Source organism: Saccostrea echinata, unplaced genomic scaffold, assembly GCF_033153115.1.
Source record: "Saccostrea echinata isolate AGI-Se365-2 ecotype Australia unplaced genomic scaffold, CSIRO_AGI_Sech_v1 ptg000029l, whole genome shotgun sequence".
In the NCBI taxonomy this organism is placed as follows: Eukaryota; Metazoa; Mollusca; class Bivalvia; order Ostreida; family Ostreidae; genus Saccostrea; species Saccostrea echinata.
In genome coordinates this window covers 33569017-33584689 of record NW_026889778.1, presented here as the reverse complement: position 1 = coordinate 33584689, position 15673 = coordinate 33569017, and the positions used below count along the sequence as shown (strand labels likewise).

Genomic DNA, 15673 nt, shown 5'->3' with positions numbered 1-15673 from the left:
CCCCCCCCCATCCCCGGGATAGGGGGGTCACAAAGGGGAACAAAGTTTTACAAAGGAATATGTAGGAAAAAATCTTTAAAAATCTGCTGCTCAAGAACAGCAAAGCCATTTGTTATATTGGTATGGAAGCATCCTCAGATAGTTTAAAATTCAAGTCCCCCCCCCCCCCCCATTTAAACTTTTCAATACTGAGCTGATATGTGATTTTATGCCCCGCCATGAATATGGCCAGGGCATATAGTGTTTGTCATTTCCGTCATTCTGTCCTTCTGTCCTTCCATCTGTCCTTCCATCAGACTTTGTGTTTAGCTCTGTTCAAAGCTCAGTTTCAAAGAAACTATCCAACATATTTTTATCAAACTTCATATGCTGATAGATATTGATGAGGGCTATGCAACTGCATCAACATTTTTTTACCTTGACCTTTCCTCTGACCTTGACCTCGCTTTTCTTACATTAGTGTTTAGCTCAGTTTTAAAGATACCATTCAAGATAGTGTAATCAAACTTCATATGTTGATACATACTGATGTAAGCTATTCAACTGCATCAACATTTTTTGACCTTGACCTTTCTTTTGACCTCGACCTCACTTTTCTTACATTAGTGTTTAGCACAGTTTTAAAGATACCATTCAAGATAGTGTAATCAAACTTCATATGTTGATACATACTGATGTAAGCTATTCAATTGCATCAACAATTTTTGACCTTGACCTTTCTTTTGACCTTGACCTCACTTTTCTTACATTAGTGTTTAGCACAGTTTTAAAGATACCATTCAAGATAGTGTAATCAAACTTCATATGTTGATACATACTGATGTAAGCTATTCAACTGCATCAACATTTTTTGACCTTGACCTTTCTTTTGACCTTGACCTCACTTTTCTTAAATTAGTGTTTAGCTCAGTTTTAATGAAACAATTCAAGATATTTTTAACAAACTTCATATGCTGATACATACTGATGAGAGCTATTCAACTGCATCAATATTTTTCACCTTGACCTAGCTGCAATAATGTAGCCCTCTCCGATTTTTTTTTTTTTTGGGAGAGGGCTACAACTCCTTAGGATCTCTGTAATGGTGCAAGTGCGGATGTGATTCACTATCGCACAGATTTCGGCTCAAATTATCAGTAATTGGGTATTTTATTAACATATCTTACCTGATCTCATAAAATGTAGTTATGCAAGACATGAATTGATCCAAATATATATACAGAACAATCCGTATATCGGTTATTTTTCGTGTTGTCAACATCACAACTTGAATTTATCCGCCATGTTTACTGACCTTGATCGATTTTTATTTTGGGACAATCAATGAGAATTCAGAATCTAGGGGAGCGGATTGTGTAGGATTTCCCTCATTATAAGCATAAATATCACTGTTTATGAAAAAAATATCACATGGAATGCTTTTATTTATTGATGTTTAGTGATATCATACAACACAAACATTTATCAACACTGACATTTACTTCATCAAGTGATTCTAATAAATTACAAGCGCACGTCTCTGTACATCACGCGAGAACTGTCATGGCTTCTGAGGAGAACGACTGGTAAACAGGCAGATTTATTTTACTTGGTTTTTGCTCATAAAGGGCTATGATATTGATAGTGAATAAAAATTCCGTCTTATTGGAAGTAAGTTAAATGCAAAAACAATTTTTTTTGCCTGCAGTCGCCCGTATCTAAAAAATATATTTGCACCATTATGGAGATGCAGTGGAATTGTAGCCCTCTCCTGAAAATATCAGATTAAAAAAAAATTGGAGAGGGTTACATTATTGCAGCTAACCTTGACCTTTCCTTTGACCTTGACCTCACTTTTCTTAAATTAGTGTTTAGCTCAGTTTTAATGAAACAATTCAAGATATTTTTAACAAACTTCATATGCTGATACATACTGATGAGAGCTATTCAACTGCATCAATATTTTTCACCTTGACCTTTCCTTTGACCTCACTTTTCTTAAATTAGTTTCAAACTTCATATGCTGATACATACTGATGAGAGCTATTCAACTGCATCAATATTTTTTCACCTTGACCTTTCCTTTGTCCTTGACTTCACTTTTCTCAATTTGTGTTAAAATGTTGCATTACTAATATACCCTCGGAGGGGCATTCATGTCCTATGGACATATTTCTAGTTCCTAGCTAATGTGCTCAGGTAAGCAATATGGCCCATGGGCGCCTCTTCTAATTGTTGGATTCGGTAATATGCAAACAAAATTTAGACTAGATTCCAACTCTCATAACCTTATTAAGAGCAGTAACAAAATGGATGAGCAGCTGCTTTTTTACTTGCATTAGTATCTGGAGACCAGAAATTCTGATTTAAGACTGTCTGACTCCAGATCTGCTACATTTCTCACTTTGACTTTATATTACACCAGTTAAACTTGCTATAATAATGTTTCCTTTAAACTAAAATTTGATGCAGGAATGCCGTGTAAGCAGTGTTGTCCTCTTTATATCAGGGAGCATGTGTGTGGTGACTCCATCTGCATGGTGGAAAGATGTATATGTGAGAGAGTTCATATTTGACTATTCTTTCTTATAGAAAGAATTGACTCTTACAGTTATATTTGAATAGTCAAAAATGTCCCATATAGTTATACATGTGCCACATCATTAAGAAATTTTTACAGATACTGAACATATAAGTGAGGTGCATTATATGTCTGATATAGCATTACATTACTAATTAACCTTCAAGTTCAAGTACATGACAAGATAGTTATGCTACATTAGAGAAAATAATGTAATTATTTACATTAGTCAAATAGATCTTCAAACTGATTAAGGTCTGACAAAAATTTCATTGAAACTCAAATTTTGATTTGATATTGTAGTCATATTGTTAATTTAGTCTGTATAAATAAAGAAATAAATTGTTTTGAATTAGGTCCATAATGTGATCTTTCAGAGCATTCAATATAAATCACCTTGACTGCTGATTTGGAAATATAGGAGAAAAAGGATTTTATGAAGAGAGAAAATGTGATTATCACAACAGTTCTTGATGCACTGTTCCCTTTCAACTCGGTCGACGAGTACACCAGAATTGATTCTTTGTCTATAAATATTGGTAACATTTCCATGCTGATTAAAGATGCATTTAATTTGTCTGTCTTAATACAGGCCAACTTTTACTGCTGCTTTAATTCTAAAAGGAAACTAGTTTGTACTATTTTTCCTTCCAGTTGACTTAATTCTTGTAAATTTAAATAAATTATATAAGATGTTAATGGAAAATTATCACTTGTGAGCTTTGTCAGCTAAAGCTCCTTTAGAAAATCATATTACAAATGATGTGTTGGAAATCTCCTGGAGTATTTAATGTAGGTGGGGGGAGGTGCTATTTTAATTTGGAATTTGATAGAAGTTTGCATTTTTTTTTAGGTCAAGGCTATTGATATTCTTGTATAATAACATTCCAGAAACATCCTCAAAGATTTTTCCAGGTCCCATTGGAGATTTATTGATGTTTAAATCATTAGAGCATGAAAGTAATTAGTAAGTTACAATGTAACTGATTATTGGATATCATGGAAATAACTTGTATGAAAGTAAAGTGTACCATTAACTATGGGCAGTCAGTTATAAGACAGTGACAAAATTGCTATATAAATTCTTCAGTTATTGTTTTTGGTGCTGTCTATAGAATTGTTGCTGGAAATAAATGTTTATTTTAATTCTAGAGCCATGCAGGTTTGAAAGCCCTTAGCTTTTTTCATGTAATTGATGTGCTTCAAGTTATCAAACTGAATTAAAATGGCTTTTTGCTGCAGTTTGCATTTGCCACAATAGACTGTAATATAGCTGTCAATTCTAACCAGTGCAGTGTGAAACCATGAATTCTGGCATTTCCAATATGCTGATTCAGATATACCCTATTATTGATAGGAAGATGTCATTTATTATTCACAATTTTAGTATAAAGTGTCTCTTTTTCCATGCAAGGTGTGCATACAATAATGGCAGAGGATTTTTATTGATTCTCTCTTTATTCTGTGTATTAAAATGTTTGTTATATTCCTCCCTGATCAATACTAATCTGATTGATTGACTGTTTGATTTCAGTAACTTGATTATGGAGGGCCCCCAGAAGTTCTCTGGACCTATTACTTGCTCATACAAACATGGTTGACCTCTGTTTGGCTGCCCTTAACAACAAGTGGAAACTACAAGTACCAAAAGATCAAAGAAGGCAGATAGGGAGCTTTTCCTCTGTGAATGCTTGTATACTTTGGCTATAATTTTCATTGAGTGGATTTTTTAAATTTTTTTTTTTAATTTAGTCTTCTTATGTATTACAAAAGTATTAGAAAAAATTAACTTACCGGTAATTGATAACTGAATACCAGTTAGTTTGTGGTTTAGCTCACCTGAGTTAAAGGCTCATTAAATGAGCTTTTCTGATCAAAAGGTGTCTAGAGTCTGTATGTATCAAATTTTTCATATTAGTGGTAACAAAAAAACTTTACAAATCTTATCTAGGGGGGACAGCAGAGCCATGTTAATCCTGTTGATATTGAAACATCCCAATATGTTGATTCAACTTAGGTTATATCATAACCTCTTGAAGTTTTGTTTAGACCACAATATGAGTTTAAATTTTTTTATTGGAATAAAGAGTAGATAAATCTTAAATTTTTTTTCTGGGGAAAAAAACAAAAAAAAATTGAAAAACAGCAGGGCCAGGTGACTCGGGTAAGCTTTATAAGCCTTTTTTGGGGGGCACCCGTACAGTTAGAGATGATGTTTTCATATGATACTGTTATAAATGAGATTGTATGGGAAACAAATGCAATATCAAGTGATTTCATAGTGAAATTGAGATTGTTGATTAAAATAAACTGGATCAACTTCAAGAGTAGAAAATAATGGCAAAATAGAGAGTGTGTGGGATTCCTGATTAATATTGCCTCTGGATATTGAAACAAAAACTGACTGAATTTTTTTTTTTTGGATAAAATTTGATCTGCTGATCCATAATGGAATGAGAGGTTACTATATGTGTTGATGATCCATTGTCCATTAGATTATGGAGACATGAGTAAACACATTACACAATCTGTAAAGCAGCATATAGTCTTTGTTTCACCAAGCAATAGAATTAATATTGATTGAGGCAAATATTTACGACAGAGCTATAATTACACTTCCTAAGTAAAGGCTATTTGCATGCTTGTTTTGAATAATATATTATTTCCAAGCACATATTGATATGGTACATATATGGCATCCTATCATTGTTTTCCTGTAGCATTCTAGATATAACTGTTTCCATAGTTTCACTTTGATAAAGACGAGTACAGTTTACATGGAGTAGAATATCGCTTTAATACAAATGTGTTTGAGTGGTATTACCTCTCAACTAATGATAGGAATTTGTTTTCTCATAACATGCTTAAATTAGGAAAATCTTTAGATCACGTAGAAAAAAAACTAGACTTGGGGATTTATCGGGGGTGTACATTTTCAAAAATTGGTTACTAGCCCAGGGGCTAGCGGCAGTAACAAAGTTACTAGCCCAAGGTCCTCAGTTACTAGGCCATACTGATGGCATGATGAATGTTGCATATACATATATAGCATAAAGCCTAAAAATGAAGATAAGTTGAAATAAATATGAAAAAGCAATGGTCAGTTTTATATATTTTATTATCAATCAATTTGTTTGGCAGCTTGTATAGTCATACACCCATTTCACCTAGCTTCATTAACTTTTTTTAGTGTATACATTGTAACCAGCTACATGTCTTTTGTCACTGGACTGTCTGTCACTAGCAATGCACATTGCATATAAGTTAAATTGGTTTGGCGACAAGGTTAAATTGTACAGAAATTTGGTCAACGTAAACTTATTTAGACATGTAGGTAAAATTTGTGTCAAAGTTTGTAAATTGTCTTCATTTACATGCATTATTAAGAATACTGTTGCATAAACTCTGCATTTCAGTTATATACACATTCAATTTATTTCTTTTTTCTTTTGATAAAAAGGTGAAGGGCAATTTGATAATGGTTGTCAGTTTAAAGGATGCTAATGAATCTGATTAAAACAAACCCATTGATTGCTATTAAGTTTACCTTAAACCTGTAGAATCAATATAGGGAGTTACACAGAAGTAGGAACAATTAAACCAATATATCTGTTAAAGGCTAAAAACTTGCTCCATTGATTCAGTCCAGGATTGTATTTGTAGAATGGGAAGTAAAACTCGTATAACATCCTACTTGTTATTACAAGTTTAATTGAGAGAGAGGTTGGATGCTTAATGTGTTTCTGTAACAATCTACAGAATCAAAGCCCACGTTCCTACGATGGTTCCCAGGTCGTAGGCAAGATTAGCTTTGACATCCTGAAAGGAAGAAAGCTGGAACGGAAAAACATGCCAGGCTTCGGCACAATCTGAGAGGAAGTGATGCGAATTCATTAACGGAAAGTCAATTAGAGCCATTGAGAGCAGAGGCCAGCCGCATGTGACAATGTTTATTATAGGTGAAGTAAGTTTATTATAGGTTAAGCGATCTTAAAAAAGGAAAGTTTAGTGCAAAAACGTTCCACTGTTAATTGGTTATAGAAAGGTGGCGGGCAGCAAAACCACACCTTTTGCTCATTTGCAGTCTTTCTGTGTTAATGAGTCATTGCTTTTTTTTTTACCGTAACTTATCGATGGATCAGGTACAGAGATTGAACTATCATTTTGTATCTGTACAATCTTTACACTAAAAAGTATTGGAAAACTTCTCTACCAGTGTTAATGTTTTAGAAGCAGGAATAGGCTAGAACAATTTGCATTGACTGAAATGAAAAGTGTTTTTCTGTAAACTGTCACGATCTATTTGCTGTAGAAGTGATTATTGGATACTCAGATTGGAGAATATTGTTATACATCCTGTATCAGGAATCCTTGTTTATCAAACTCTCTTAAAAGCAAATACTAGAATTTTAATGATAGCATTGTTTGAAATGGGGTTTTTTTTGGTATTGATGTAATAGCCTACCTATTATACACAATCTGGTCCTATTGTTCTAATACGTCTGCAAACCATTTCACGGTGGAATTGGAGTAACTGCCAAGTTTTTGTTAGGCTGCTTAGAACATTGATTAAAATCCAATATTGACAGCTGAACCCACGGACAATTTAATAATGGTTCCATTGAAACTGATGCTGTGAGTACTACATTGTGTGGAAGTGCCATTGATGGATACAGATGTGTTTTGGAGTTATACCTACAGCATATCTTCCTCACACGACATCGGTCAGCTGGATTAAATACTGAATCTCATCAACGGAGAACCACTGGTGCAGTGACCAGAGTCACAGTGGAGCTGCTCTTCATCAATTTTTAATGAAGAAGTATTTGATCTTTTGGATTCAAGCGCTTGGAGAATTCTGCATGGGCATGCATGGTTGAAAAATGTTACTTGTTTTGTGAATAGTGTTGAGTGATGAGTTTGTGTGGTGTCAATGAGCTATAGATTAATAAGTCCTGTTGTCATTGGATATAGCAAATTATGAAACAAAGATACTGGCCACCTAAGAAGTGTAGGCAATTATCATTATCAGGTGGATGTTGAATATGAAATATTAATACTGGAATTTCAGACATCTGTCAGCTAGAAGATAGCTTGGCTATTAAATACCAAGTGCTACATTTTTTGCATGATTTTATTGAAAGTGAAATGTCACAGCTCACAATGATTGGACAATTTAGAATGGGATAAATTTTTTTTCTCCTTAAAGGAGCAGCGAGAGCAATCCATAATTTATTCTCTGGGAGTGATTCTTTTTAATGCCGGCATTGACAAGGAGTGTGTGATACGATGACAGCGATGATGAGGGAAATGATTCCTTGTTTGGTGGTCTTTGGATTTATCATGCTGATGTACACCAGTGCTGTGTCTAGCATGGAACCTATACCTACTTTGCCATTAAAAATACCTTTGGATAGGTAAGTGAAAGGAAATCATGTACAGTTGAACTTTGATATCTCAAACACTGATATCTAGAATACCAGGGATAATGCTTATTTTTGAAGTATTTTACCCTGGACGTCTCGAATCTTTGGATATCTCAAAGTATTTTCTCAGTCCCATCGAGTTCGAGATAACAAGGTTTGACTATGCATTTGTATTAAATTTACTGATTAGGCTTTAGATATATGAACAATTGTTTCCTGACAACCTGAAGTTTTATAATTTAGATATCAGACTTGTACATTCAACAAAGAAATCTCCATGCAACAACAATGTATTATTAATCTTATCACATTGGGATTTTTGAAATTTTGAAATTTTATCAATATAACTATATATTGATATCTTTTTTGACATTTATGTGAAGTAATGGTTAAAGTTGCTTTCCCTAATTTCCCTTGAGTAATAAAATAGGAAAAGTGACATTTGCCTGCTTTGCTAAATTCTAATTTTCGCATATATCTGTTTGCTTTATAGATGAAATAAATGAATCCCTTTTCAGGGTTTTCAAAAAGAAACAGATGGTGTACTTATAGAAAAGTAGGAGATACCCTGTGGAAGTGATTTTAATCGAATATGTAACTGAATTTTTCTCAATTGAATATTTTATCGAATATTTTGCCAGTACAATCATGATTTCAGCCAGGTAAAAGTACTGGGCACCAGCAGATTTTGAAAGGCCTGCCTTTTAAGGCTGTATATTGCTTTGTAGTATTTTGTCTTGTTCATCATTATCCAATATCTCATTTTTTTTTTTTGGGGGGGGGGGGGGGGGGGACTTTCTCAGAACATAAAACAGTCATCATGAATGATGCATTTGTCATTCAGTGAACTTTGAAAATATCAAGTTACAACAAACTGCTGGATATCAGAGTCTTGATATGAAATATTTGATATACTGTATGCAGGGAAATTTTCACCACTGTTTTATTTTTGCTCCTTTCGCCTCACTCATAGATGGGTGAATTTAAAGAAAACAGTATAATTTCTTTAACAGAACTATGAGTGGGCAAATTTAAAATGGGGCAAAATTGTTTGCATGTGTGAAAGGGAACAAATAACACGGGGCGAAAATTACCTTGTATACAGTATTAATAATTGAGTAAAGATAAATGAACTTATACACATTTATACATGTGTATAAGACTTTTGTCAATTTGCATGCATTGTGCATAGAAATGAGACCATGATTTATATTCCATGCATTCTACCATGAAACAAAATAGTGAAACGCAATACACACTAATTAATCATTAATGTTTAGTTTGACATGGTACTAGTTGAGACTTGTTTTATGTTACATATCCCTTAGGAATTTTAGAAGACTTTGCTAGTCTTTTCTCTGTATATCTCGATCAATAGGATGAGGTCTCAGCTTTCATAATTTCCAATACATCCATTCAGATATCTTGTGATGAGTATAAAATGCAGAATGATAATAAATTAGCAAATTTCAAGCTTTTCATCGACAAACTGTCAAGGATTTTTTTTTTATTAGTCAGCATAAATATTTTACATGAAATTCATTGAATGACTTAATTGTATAACCAGATACATTTTTTGGTTAAAACTTTCATGTTTTATGTTACTGTCAATTAAATTGGTTTTTAATTAATTAAATTAATTTGATGATTTTCATACAGTTATTGACTCTAGAAATTAATGTATTGAATTCAGACTAGTTAGAAGACTGGGAAATTGTATATTTATGATATCTGTAATTTTAATGAAAGTGCAGCCAACCACACTAATTTTGAATATGATAAAGTCTGTAGGGTAATGATACATACAAATGAAGGGTAAGCTGAGACATACTTGCTACTAAAAAATGGGGAAAAATGCATGGATCTGACTGTGTAATTATTATCAGAAAGCTGGTAAACAGATACCAGTTAGAATGCGTGGTTAAATTTTATCCAAATTGGAAATAATCTACTCTTGATTATAGTCTGTGGTTACCAATAGCTCACTGGTAGATAGATAGACCTAGATGCATTGAATGGCAGTTTTGCATTTGATTTTACAAGTCCCAATTCCTGCACGTAAACTTCTTGTATCCCATTATCAAATTATGATCATTAACAATATGATTAACCATAACCAGATATATAAATAAGTATTTTATTGTTCTCTCAGAAGCATGGAATGATCTGGAAAGTAAAAACAGGTATATCATACATTTATGTCTGTTAGAAGAGGATATTAAAACCATTCCCAATTGCTTCTCCAGTAAAATAATGAAGGAGGGATACTGAAAAGACTGTATTATAAGTGATTGAGTTCTTAAGTAAAGTTGATATGTAATCAACCTAGACAGAGCAGTTTTAAACACAAAGCATTGAAAGGCTTGGATAGAATATTTATAAACAATATACAGCAAAACTCGGTTATAGCAAAGTCTTGGGGACCAGCAAAATTACTTCACTATATCCATTATTTGTTATAATCGTATAACAAATTCATTTAAGTATATATAGCGAATTTGCAATATAGATGTTTTTCCTTCAAATATGACTACCAAATGTATTTTGGGAAGTATTAAATCCAAAAATTATCTTGGAGTTCAAAAATTTTCAGATGAAGTGAATCTCAAATTTAAAATACTTACAAAAATAGTGAAAGTTCAATATTTTAAAAATTAAGATCTTTGAAAGTTTGCTATAATTAAAAGATGTAAATTTTGGGTTTTTTTTAACCTTTTGGGGATACAAAATCAATTCGCTATATGCAAAAATTTGCTTTATCTGCATTTATTATATCCGTAAAAATGTACAAGGAATTGTTAAGGATTTTGCCGGGGTTTCCAAAAATTGCACTACGTATATCCGTAATTTGCTATATTTGTGTTTGTGCTAAACTAGTTTTACTGTAGTGTACTTTAAAGAAGATTCCAACCAAGAACTAATTATTTAGCTTTCCCATTGAGGCATGCATTAAGAACACTTGCACAGAAATTGTTGGAACCCAATTCTGCATAATCCGTTGAGTTGTAGAACTTTTTAAGGTATTTTTTAGCTCACCTGAGCCAAAGGCTCAAATGAGCTTTTCTGATCGAAATTTGTCCGTTGTCTATTGTTGTCGTTGGCATTGTAAACTTTTCACAATTTCATCTTCTTCTCCAGAACTACTGGGCCAATTTCAACCAAACTTGGCACAGAGTATCCTTGGGTGAACGGGATTCAAGTTTGTTCAAATAAAGGGCCACGCCCTCCTCCAAGGGGTGATAATTATGAAATAGGGAAAAATTAATGGCATCATGGAAAAATCTTCTTCTCAAGAACCAATAGCCAAGGAAAGATGAAACTTATGTGAAATCATTGTCAGGTAGTGTAGATTCAAGTTTGTTCAAATCATGACCCCCAAGGGTAGGATGGGGCCACAATGGACGATCAAAGTTTGACATAAGAGTATATAGGAAAAATCTTTAAAAAATATTCTTCTCAGGAACAGCAAAGCTACAATTGGTCATATTTATATGGATTCTGAAGCTTCTGCAGGTGGTCTAGATTCAAGTTTGTTCAAACCATGACCCCCGTGGGGTAGGGTGGACCCACAATGGATGATCAGTTTTACATAGGAATATATAGGAAAAATCTTTAAAAATCTTCTTCTCAAGAACAGCAAAGCCATGGTTGGTCATATTTATATGGAAGCATCCTCAGATAGTGTAGATTCAATTTTGTTCAAATCATGACCCACAGGGGTATGGTGGGGCCACAATGAAAGTTCAAACTTGTTGGAAAAAAGTCACAGTTAGTCAAAAAATACGTAAGAATCCTTAGTTAGTATAGATTCTATTTTGTTCAAATCACCCCCCCCCCCTCTCTCTCCCTTTTAGGGGTAGGTAGGGACCACTTATGCATTTAAGCTTTTCAATACTAAACTGATTTTTGCTTTTTTTTTCTAGCCACAGTGCTCAGGTGAGCGATGTGTCATCATTTATAAATAGTCAGCAAGTGGTTTTTTTTTTTGGTCAACATGGTTTTTGACAGAGTTTTTTTTCCTATAAATATTGTTTCATAACTGAAGAAAATAGTTGCATTTGTATTTTTATACGTATTCTATGTGTTCATGTATATTTTTTTGTTTAAACAAAAAGTCTCCATATGACTAGGTGATTTTATAAGCCTTATACATTGTAATAAGTATATTATTAGGGTGATTATAATATTGATATAGGAGTAACCTCAACCACAGATTGCTTTTTAATACATAGCTTTGAAGTGAAAATTGCTCATTTGTCACTGTTGAACTGCTAGACATAGCTCTCTCAGAAACTCAAGTCACCAATGCTTTATATAGATACCAGTATACACAGGTAGAATGACTTGAAGCAGTCTTCTATTGTATACATTACTGTATGGATTAATATAAAGGGTATTATATTAATATAAAGGGTATTAGATTAATGTAAATGGTATTATAGTGTTATGTGGTGTCTTGAAGGGAAAAAAGTCATTTAATTCCAATGTTTAATGAGTGGCAAAAAAAAAAATAATAATGTTAGAGATATATTAGTCTGGCCCTTAAAATGTTGAACCCTTGAAATGAGATATGTTAGACTCGCGGGTCTATGGGTCCATAAGATGTTGGAGTGCTTTGACATTTTTTTTTACGTCATGCCATATTCGTCATTGTAGGCAGGATTTGCTATAATATCTTATTTGCATTCATTGATGTTCAACTGTTACAAAATTGACAGAGTTAAATACGCAGTAAGTGTCAACAAAATTTTCATTAATATTTAGACAAATTCATTGCAAACATTGAAGCCAGCATGAGATAAACCATAATAAAATGTAAAAGGTTTAGCAAAATATTTATTGACTGTTCTTGGGTAGAATGCATTTGCCCAACTCTCAAACTGAACTGTTTGCCGTGGGCCTAATAGCCACAGGCAAACAGTTGGGTCTTTGGTTTGACAAAACACATGTCCTCAAACCCTGTGAATAAATGTATAATGTTTAATGATAGAATTGAGCCAGCCAAGAATGTTATTTAAGTTTCATTTTTCCTGATAAGTTGGAATGCAATGTTCAGTGCCACTATTATGTACAATGTATATACTTGCATGAATGGTAAATGAATTTACAGGACTTGTAACCACCACCAATGGACATTCTTGGTGACTGTAGCAGTGTCCCAATATAAAAGTCCACCAATGCCCAGAGCATTTGTATAGTAATGGTATTAATTTGTAAGCCATTAGAGTGTAATTAGGTGACATGTTATTAATAATATTATGACATTAATTATCCCATCTTTTAAAATTTTTATAATTATGTTGTTCAACAAGGGATTAAGTCAATAGCTATTCCCCGTTTATCTGTAATACCTATATGGTTTGATGTTATACCTAATATGTCCCTATAAATCTAATGCCCAATCATCAGTTAAAGGCAGAGACTATCTAAGTGCTATAGCTACAGTAATTGTCATTGAGCTAGAGGGAATAATTATAAGCATACATGTAATGTCTGTTGAATTATGATTTGTTGTATGTGACTTTATACCTTGCTCAGTCTTGTCATCCTCTGTTATGTATATCTTCCAGTTTGTATATTTTAATAGAGAAATATTGCATCCACAGGTGTCTCTTCCCTGCTCAGATGATGCTCCCATTTACATAGGATTTAATTTAACAAAAGTATCTTCATTTACTACCTTTTGTATTAAATACAAAATTATCAATGTGAATAACCTGTCCCAGAACTTTAAAGGGATCGAGGTATGTTATAATTGTTAGACTTCAGAATTATGTCTCCCCTTCCAGGGGAGACATATTGTTTTTGTCGATTTTCTTCTTCTTCTTCATCCAAATTTTGTCCAGGCCGTAACTTTAATACCCTTTGACATTAAGACTTCAAACTTGGAACATAGATAGATGACATTGAGAAGGAGTGCACGCCACCAACATTTTTGACCTTGACCTATTTATAAGGTCAAGGTCAATCTTTTACATCAAAATAGAGTTTAGCCCATAACTTGAGATCCCTTTGATATTAGGACTTCAAACTTGTAACATAGGAAGAAGACCTTGAGACAAAATGCACTGCATTAGAATTTTGACCTTGACCCCTTTCTGCCTTCAAGGTCAAATAGGGAAAAAACACGATCTGACCATAACTTGAGAACCTTTTGACATTAAGTCTTCAAACTTGGAACATGCAGAGGTGGTATAAAGGAGGGATGCATGCCACCAAAATTTTTGACCTTGATTCAATTATTATAAGGTCAAGGTCAATCTTTTACATCAAAATAGAGTCCAAGCCATAGCTTGAGTACCCTTTGATATTAAGACTTCAAACTTGTAACATAGAAAGAAGACATTGATACAAGATGCAACACACCAAAATTTTTGACCTTTACCTCTTTTCTTTCTCAAGGTCAAATAGGGAAAAAACTTGATTAGACCATTACTTAAGAATCCTTTGTTATAAAGACTTCAGACATGGAACATGCAGAAGTGGTATGAAGAAAGGATGCATGCCACCAAAATTTTTGACCTTGATCCAATTATTATAATGTCAAGGTCAATCTTTTACATCAAAATAGAGTCCAGGCCTTAGCTTGAGTACCCTTTGATATTAGGACTTCAAACTTGTAACACAAAAAGAAGACATTGTTACAAGATGCAACGCTTCAAAATTTTGACCTTGACCCCTTTCTTCAAGGTCAAATAGAGAAAACATGACTAGACCATAACTTGAGAACCCTGACATTAAGGCTTCAAACTTGGAACATGGAGAGGTGGTATAGAGGAAGGGTGAATGGCAACATTTTTTCACCTTGACCTATTAATAAAGTCAAGGTCAATCGATTACATGAAAATATAGTCTAGGTCATAACTTGAGAACTTTTTGACATTAGGATTTCAAACTTGGAACAAGGAAAGACAACATTGAAACTAAATGTACTGCATCAAAATATTTGACCTTGACCACTTTCTTCAAGGTCAAATTAAGAAAAACACAACCAGACCATTACTTGAGATGCGTTTGATATGAAGACTTGAAATTTTGTACACAGAATTTGAGTTGAGATGCACTGCATTATTATTTTTGACCCTGATCATATATTTGCACTCGTTAATGTTGGTAAAGAAGGGGAGACATGTGTTTTTTTTGTTAAAAAAAACAATACCCACTAGTTAACATTTACTTTTAAATGAGAGGTAAAAATCAGTTGGAATCATTTTGAATTATGTACGTAAGTACATGGTATTCATGTGTAAGAAAAGGTTTGTGATAATCAAGTGTGGATTAATTATTTTATGCCCTAACGTGAATATGGTCATACATATATAGCATTTGTCGTATCTGTTGTCTGTCCTTCTGTCACACTGCGTTTAGATGTCCATCTTCCATCCTTCCCTCCTTCTGTCTTTCCGTCCTTCCATCACACTGTGTTTAACTCACTTTTAAAGAAACCAATCAAGATGTTTTTGTCAAACTTCAAATGCTGATAAATATAGAGAAGAGCTATTCAATTGCATCAACATTTTTTGATACCTTACCTTTAGCCTTGGCTTTTCTTGCATTAGTGGTTCTGTTTCAAAGAAACTAATCAAGATATTTTTATAAACCTTATATGCTGATACATACTTTTGAGAAATATTCAACTTCAATAACTTTTTTTACCTTGATCTTTCCTTTGACTTAAGTATGTGTT

General features: G+C 33.4%; 1 protein-coding gene across 1 annotated transcript in view; it reads left to right on the top strand.

Moving 5' to 3' along the window:
• Positions 1-7695: 7695 nt before the first annotated feature.
• Positions 7696-15673, top strand: part of LOC133195221 (voltage-dependent calcium channel subunit alpha-2/delta-3-like) — a 67224-nt gene continuing 59246 nt past the window's right edge. The window contains exon 1 of the mRNA XM_061331079.1: positions 7696-7977. Coding sequence (XP_061187063.1) covers positions 7850-7977 — 128 coding nt within the window. The 5' untranslated portion in view covers positions 7696-7849. The remainder of the gene's footprint in view (positions 7978-15673) is intronic.